The 7,759-nt window shown below is 33.1% G+C and overlaps 1 protein-coding gene across 1 annotated transcript; it reads right to left on the bottom strand.

Moving 5' to 3' along the window:
• Positions 1-613: 613 nt before the first annotated feature.
• Positions 614-6,007, bottom strand: LOC149708808 (uncharacterized). Its single transcript, XM_089863870.1, has 5 exons — positions 5,517-6,007; positions 5,389-5,443; positions 5,045-5,233; positions 4,815-4,976; positions 614-811 (listed from the first exon to the last, which is right to left on the bottom strand). Exons 1-5 carry the CDS (start codon positions 5,567-5,569, stop codon positions 614-616), a joined length of 657 nt encoding a protein of 218 aa, XP_089719996.1. The 5' UTR covers positions 5,570-6,007.
• Positions 6,008-7,759: the final 1,752 nt, after the last annotated feature.

Below are 7,759 nucleotides of genomic sequence, written 5' to 3'. Positions count from 1 at the left end.
CAGCTAATTAGTAGGAGAATGTTTAGGAAAAGGTGGCAGCGAACTATTAGGAGAATATTTTGAAAAAGGTGCCAGCTAACTATTAGGAGAATATTTTGAAAAAGGTGCCAGCTAACTATTAGGAGAACATTTTGGAAAGGTGGCAGCTAATTATTGGGAGAATATTTTGGAAAAGGTGGCAGCTAATTAGTAGGAGAATGTTTGTGAAAAGGTGGCAGCTAATTATTGGGAGAATATTTAGGAAAAGGTGGCAACTAATTAATAGGAGAATATTTTGGAAAAGGTGGCAACGAATTATTGGAACCATTGTTTTGGAAAAGGTGGCAGCTAACTATTAGGAGAATATTTTGGAAAAGGTGGCAGCTAACTATTAGGAGAATATTTTGGAAAAGGTAGCAGCTAATTAGTAGGAGAATGTTTAGGAAAAGGTGGCAGCGAACTATTAGGAGAATATTTTGAAAAAGGTGGCAGCTAATTATTAGGAGAATATTTTGGAAAGGTGGCAGCTAATTATTAGGAGCTCCGAGTAGCCAAGAACCGCACAAGAATTTCCATATGAAGTTTTTAGATACTGTACTGAAAGCTGAAATCAAATTTGTGATGTCAAGCAATGTTAAATCAAGAAAACAATTACGTTATTATTGAAATGTGTTGCATTACATTTTAAGAAAACAATCGAAATCACTTCCATAAGCAACAGAATTATATCCGAAATACGAGATATTCTTTCCATTTTGAACACAATCTTGTCCTTGGTCTTCCACAGTAAAATACAGAAAAGTAAAATTGCAGAGAGCAGAAGAAGGCTTGCCTGTTTTAATTAAATTTCATTTAATATAAATCTTGTGTGAAGAAACATGACACGACAGGGAAAAACAAGTTAGAAATTTAAAATAATACCACTCCAGTTCGAGAGAACTACCTACAAATTTATTTATTTATAGATATATACAATTATTTTAACTGCAACAAAAAGTTAGTGAACTATTCAAGCATTATGGTTGTCGTGCAAACACTATCCTCTCATTATAACTCAACATATTTCTTAGTTTCCCAGCATGACTATTAAATCTGCTCTTTATCTCTAAGCGATTTAAAAGAGGATGTCCTTGAAAAAGTTTATGATTAGACATTTAACAACCGTCATCTTGTTAGCGTTATGACACTTGGTTCTATTAAAGGACAAATTTTTTTCTCTTAAATTTGCTTACACTATGAGTTTAGTTAGCTAAGACGGTTAGGTAATAAGGTATGAAACATTAAAATGGAAAAAATGTTCAACCATGAAAAACATTCTCAGTACGATTTCAGAACATAAACATTGTCGTAATATGTGAAATGCATTTTTTTCCAGAGTGAAAACTGTTGGTGAAGCCGTAATTTTGGGACTTGAAGAAAATGCAACTGATGAAAAAATTCCTAGCCTTTCCAATTGTAATTAATAAGTATCTTCCATGCTTGATGCAAAATGTTCTTCAAGATAGTTTTTTATTCGGAAAGAAATTGAAACAAAATTCCTAGGTTATAGAATTTTGGGCTATTGGATTTTTTAACTTTGGTAATTCGACATTATATTATAACCTATAAATCATGAGAAATATTTTGCAAGAGTATAAAGTAATGCAAAGTTTCCTCAGTACACTAGGCGGCCCAACAAATATTGCATGAAGGTTGGGGTTTACAACAAATATTTTAATAGTAGGTAAATATTAAAGCTGAGATCACACTCTTTCCAAAAAAGGCCTAATTCCAGATTTTACACCTTTATTAACCAAGCTTTTTTCCGAAGGTAATGGTCACCTTAAAAACAAAAATATAACACCCTTTTTGCTATTCACATGAAAATATTAGGTTTTGTTATGTGTTTATGCGTGTTTTTAGTAAAATACAAACAGAAGACTTGAGTGAGTAGCTCCATGCAGTGCTAAAACTAATACCGGGAACGCATACCTTAACACTTAACAGTAGTACAGAAAATCTGAGTGATTAGATTCACGATGACCAACCATATTTGGTAAATAATTTCTGGATGCCGTACCCCAATGAGTGAATAGGGTTTAATAATGGTGCATTCAAACACCATATATGCTACTTTTCGATTCCAAAACGACACCATTTATGGTGCACTTTAACACCATTTTTGTGATCAATTGACGCCATTTACAAATATTATTTTCAAGTATTAAGGACATATTAGGCATTCATACATCATCAGTAATGCATACATTTTTTCTACTTGGAATCTTTAGCAGGGCATTTTCTGGGTCTTCTGCGGTCTGTAGAAATCGTCACCCCTGACGTCATCCATATTGTATTAGAACTTAGAAACCACGTGATATTCATATAGCTATCGACCTGCACCGCCATTTCCGCGACTTTTGAACGCGAAGCACCATATACCCTAAAACATTATGGTACCTAAATAGTGTTGCAGTGGTGTTAATTTTTCTGCACTATTTGTACACCTTGATACGTGTTTTGTGGTATGAAAATGGTGCGACATTTTATTAACACCATTAGCTAAGATGAATGGTGTAAAATAGGGTTCAAAAAACATCGTTCGATAAAAGGTGCTGAAATCATACCAAGATGGATTAAAATAACACCTTCGATTTTACCATTAAATGGTGTTAAAATAATATGAAAATGGGGCTTATTTTTAAAAACATTTACACTATTGCAAACCCCTATATACCCCATTTCAAGTCAATATTTACCCCATTTGAAACCCCAATTTACACAATTGCAGACCCCTATTTCAAATCCTTAATTACCTCTTTTCAAGGCTATATTTATTCCCATTTCAAGCCCCTATTTACATTATTTTAAACCTGTAATTACACCATTTTTCACACCCTTATTTTAACCCATTTCAAGACTCAATTCACCCAATTGCTAGTCTCTATTCACCCCATTTCAAGTCACTATTTACCCCGTTTCAAGTCACTTTTTACCCCATCTCACACCCTCTTCATCTCATATCAACCCTCCCTACCCCCATTTCAGTACCATATGCCTGATTTACAGGAATATTTTTAGTCATGTTCAGTAGGACTTCACTCCCTTCTCAATTGTGTATGTACACGTTGTTGGCTTTACTATTATATCAACACGACTAAAATTTAATTGTGTTAAAATTTTCTAAAAGAGCACGTTTTAGTTTTTAAAGCATCACTTAAAAACCATTCTGAGGTCTGTATGCACAATTTTAAAAAATATATTCAATACATCATCACTTAATAACCTAAGTCTAACCAAACGAACCGAATCCAACCCAACCCAACCTAACTAACCTAACCTGAACTGACCTAATACAATTTAGTCAAAATAATCAACTTTAACCTAATCAAATTATCCATATCTGACCTAGTTCTATTTGAGTTCATATAACCCAGCTTGGTTAATAATAATAAACAACTACTATGGTTTTTGCATATCTGTTTTTCCGCTCTTTAGAGAACTGCTGTAACGGTAGGCCACGTTTACGAGAACCGCTGTATCGGTAATTGCTGTAACGAGTAAACTGCCATTTCGGGAAACCGCCATTTAGGGAACTGCTGTTATGAGGACTGCTATTATGAAATCAGCTCATACGGGAACCGCTCATATGAGAGCTTCCCCGATCTAAGTTTCTCCGATTGTTGCAATATTTCTTTAGCATTGCAATGTCAATTTTTTGGGGTTGAAGATGTTCCACTTTTTGTGACATTTACAGGGCTTGTAGTAACAGGAAATTTGGTAATACTGTTTGTAAAGTCTCGGGTACAACTCTGTTCGGTACAACAGTTTCAAATTGGGAGGTATCCGGTGCCCGGTAAGATGCCCTTGGGTAGATATTTTGACTAGCTAGTGGCTGACCATTATTTGGACACGAGCCTCCTTGGTTTGAGACTTCTACAGGGCTTGTAGGAACAGGAAATTTGGTAATACTGTTTGTAATATCTATTGTAGTCTCAGATACAACTCTGTCCGCTACAGCATTTGCTTTCGAAGTTTTCTTGGGTATTAAATTCATTAGTTCGGCTTTAAAGCATAGCGCGGCTCCAGTGGATTCCCTACAAAGGGACTTTTCTCCTGAACTCCGGGTTTGGCTTGGCAAAGGCTAGTGGGCCGGATATATACATGCACGTATAAATCCCTCCCACAAATGCCTCTAGCTTTGCCAAGCCAAAACTGGAGTTTGTACGGAAAGTCAACTTGTAGGGGATCCACTGGAGCCGCGTTATGCTATAACAATTCTTCGGAAATCCTTTACGTCAAACGAACTAAACAGATCGTAGCGTATTTAGGGTTAAACTTAGATGAATATGGGACGTTATATTTAAATTTCTACGGCTTTTCCTGGGGTAGACTATGATATGAAATATCATTGTTCCGTGTTGATTTGAATGTATTAGTGGTAATACGATATATGTACATTTTCCAAATTTCTGTGAACCGTGAACTTCCTCTAATTTGCGAACGGCGAACACGATCACGATCGCGACCAGAGAGATATACAGATGTCCAGAGTTATAGCTCTCTGTAATGTAATCGTCACTCGAAGGGGTAAAAATTAGAACAAATTTTCCTGTCCTCATTCTTTTAAACGTGTTCAACAAAATTACTTTCTTACAAAACCGCAGATTTTAGAATAATTCATTCCCACACCAATGATATTTGTTTCGAAAACTTATCGGCTATCTCTATAACTTAAGATTCTTATAAATTTTCTATGTTTCAGAAGGGCAAATCAGTTCAATTATTTAAAAACTGTTCTTTTCCTAGAATAAGCTGATCAGATCAAATACATAGCAACGTTAAAATTTTCTTACTTTCCAGTCGATCATTAGGAACTGTAGACTTGTGGTTTCTTTTACGACTGGATTAGAAATAGTGATGGCTTCCTCATAATCAAAGAAAATTGGCACGTGACTTGCTCGACTTTTCAAAAACATTTGATTAATGGGATAAAGTTTTTGCTCAAGGTGTAAAATCTATATTCAGTTAAAAGTAAAACTATAATAGATCTTGAAATTTTAATTTAATAGTTGATTGCACTTACGTTGTCCGAGAGATTAGCATACTCGTTGTCCGAGGGATTAGCATAATCGTTGTCCGAGAGATTAGCATACTCGTTGTCCGAGGGATTAGCATAATCGTTGTCCGAGAGATTAAAATACTCATTTACTGTTAATTCTCTGCATGCCTTAGTCGTATTAAGAATTGACGTATTTTCAATTTCAGACTTTTCCTAAGAAAATGTTCTTAATCTTAGTATACTGACACTTATATGGTAGAAGTTCTCAGCCATTTTGAAAAGAAATAACTAAAAGTGCGACTTTTAAGAGGAAATTTGTGGGAAATTAAGCCTCTCGATGAACAAATCATATTACTTAAAGTACTTACAACGAATTTATAGACTTGAGCACCCAACTTGCATCCGCATAAACAAGTCAAGTTCCTAATTGAAAATATTTTCTTCTAAGAGATTAATTTATAAATAGCTTTTCACATTTTACTGTCCATGATATTACCTTGCTACTAAATAGTTGATGATATATTCTCTCTCTTCAAGGTAATACTTCATCTTCAGAGAAAACGTTTTAAACAGAATTTTAATTAATAAAGCGACAGATATTCATAAAATTCGATTACACGTAAATTAATACATAAATTATTGTATAAAAAATTTGGAGTATTATTAGAACTCAAAGTTGTATAAATTTCCATTATTTCCAAATCATAGTTCGTTTCTGAGTGATGGGGCTATTGCATAGTCAAAATTTTCCTAATCAAATCTTTTTGAACATCGTAATCGAGTACAATTAAAATATTTCAAGCCTTGTATTGCACCAAAATTATCATTAAAAATCCAATTTTCAAGGGAAACTTTCCAAGCATATATATTGCATTAAAGGTGGACGTACACCTTTTTTTTAACCAAATCATTCCAATCCCATACTCATAAACAAGTTAAATTCCTTTTTGAAATAACTAGTTTTATTCAATTGATTAAATTATAGAATGTTTTTAATTCAAAAAAATGTCTGTCTGGTAAATAGTCGATTATATAATTTTTCTCCGAAGTGTAATTCCTAATCTTCAAAAATTTATGATTTTATTATTTATAATTTTATAGAAATGGTTAAGATCATCTTGATAAAGTTTGTACTTGTTTTGTAGTATACGAAAAAAATACATACGCATATTTAATATAACTACTACAATCTGTTTTGCTTTGTTTTTTGGTGCTAAATGACAATTTCTTCTTAAAGAAGTCACCCGATACATTAACTTAAATGGTTTGATCCCTTTTACCCGATCCGGTTTCAGGTTAGGTCGTTACACAGTATATTCGAAAATAGTATTTTGGGTTCTACAGTATATTTTTGAAAACTTATATTTTAATCACTTACCTTTAAAATGGTTTTGTAAAGTCATCGATAAAATTTTCTATTCTTTACGAAATTTTTAATATTTTTGCTATATAATTTCCGAAAATCTTCACAAATCTTTGGGGCAACGCCTTAAATTTGTTATGGCTTTAAACCTTCGGTATAGTTTTCAAGATCTTTTTGCCACTGTAATCCCGTTCGCGAAAATGACAGCGAGCTGGAAGTGTGTCCTAGATTTCGATGGAAATATTGACTTCCAACTTCATTAAATGTTTCCTTATGAATTTTTAAAACAAAGGCATGCAAGCAATGGCTAATGAAAAGGTGTACTTAAGGAAAACCTTTTTTTTAAATCTTCGAAAAAAACCGAAACAAACATTATAATAACCACCAGTCTTCAAAGCATTGAACTGAATATACAAATTTACATAGAGCTCGGCATTATCTATCCATTATCCACGTTATTTTATCTTTATCCAAATTCGAAAATTATCCACAGAACTTACATGTTAAATCGTACTGTAATCCACAACTTTGTTTAGAAATAATCGGTTATCCACCAATTTGTGGATAATGGATAGATAATGCCGAGCTCTACACTTACAAAAGTTGGGAACGGCATTATGCTTCACACGCACTTGGTTTTGCAAACCTTTACTTTTTTTTGAAAATCATTCACTTTCTGATTCTTCACTTCTATTAGATAAATTTTTTTGGCAATTTTAGCTGTATATAACAGTCGTAGTTTAATTATATGCTGTCGTTTTTCTTGGAAAAACATAAATAATTCCAATTTAAAAATTATTTATATTACGGTTAACTTTTTTTAAGTTTCTCAACGGATGTCTAGTCTTCTTTAATATTGTTGCCCGTTTCGGAACTAGCAAGACGTCATAAGATTGCTAGAGATTTTCTCCTAACTTAAATACCAGTATTTTTGTGCTAGCAGGTAAATGAATTTGTTATATTACTTGGCCATTTCATATCCCTTTAAAATTGTCACGCATGTTTAGCTTGGAAAGAATATAAATAAATCCTTTCTCTTACTAAACAAAATCAAATGTCTTTTTTTGGAATATTCAGTAGCATGAGCTAAGCGTTCTAGCTTTAGTTTAGACGTAACGAGAATTTCCATTTCTATTTGCAGTGAAGGGAATAGAACTAAATTGAATTGGCTTTAAAATCTCTGGCAATATTTTACTATTAAAATTTGCCTCACGGTTTGTTTTCATACCTTTAATAAAAGCTCTCTTTTTATATACAGAATCATTTCGCAAAATATAAGTATCATTTTTCGAATAAACTCTGAAAAAAAAAAATAATAACAATAATACGAACCTTTATTCATGAGTATGCGCCCGTAAGCTATATTTCTGTTCGTT

This window comes from Phalangium opilio, unplaced genomic scaffold, assembly GCF_054372755.1.
Source record: "Phalangium opilio isolate 3A_F unplaced genomic scaffold, DU_Popi_V2 ptg000013l_1, whole genome shotgun sequence".
Classification (NCBI taxonomy): domain Eukaryota; kingdom Metazoa; phylum Arthropoda; class Arachnida; order Opiliones; family Phalangiidae; genus Phalangium; species Phalangium opilio.
This window is presented reverse-complemented; position numbering and strand designations above follow the sequence as displayed.

What these genes read in the sequence shown, in the direction of transcription:
- LOC149708808 (XM_089863870.1), bottom strand. Translation starts at nt 5,569, where the DNA reads ATGAAGTATTACCTTGAAGAGAGAGAATATATCATCAACTATTTAGTA. An exon ending in ATGCTAATCTCTCGGACAAC is followed by an intron (nt 4,977 to 5,044) that starts GTAAGTGCAATC and finishes AACTGAATATAG; the next exon opens with ATTTTACACCTTGAGCAAAA. An exon ending in TCCTAATGATCGACTGGAAA is followed by an intron (nt 812 to 4,814) that starts GTAAGAAAATTT and finishes TAATTAAAACAG; the next exon opens with GCAAGCCTTCTTCTGCTCTC.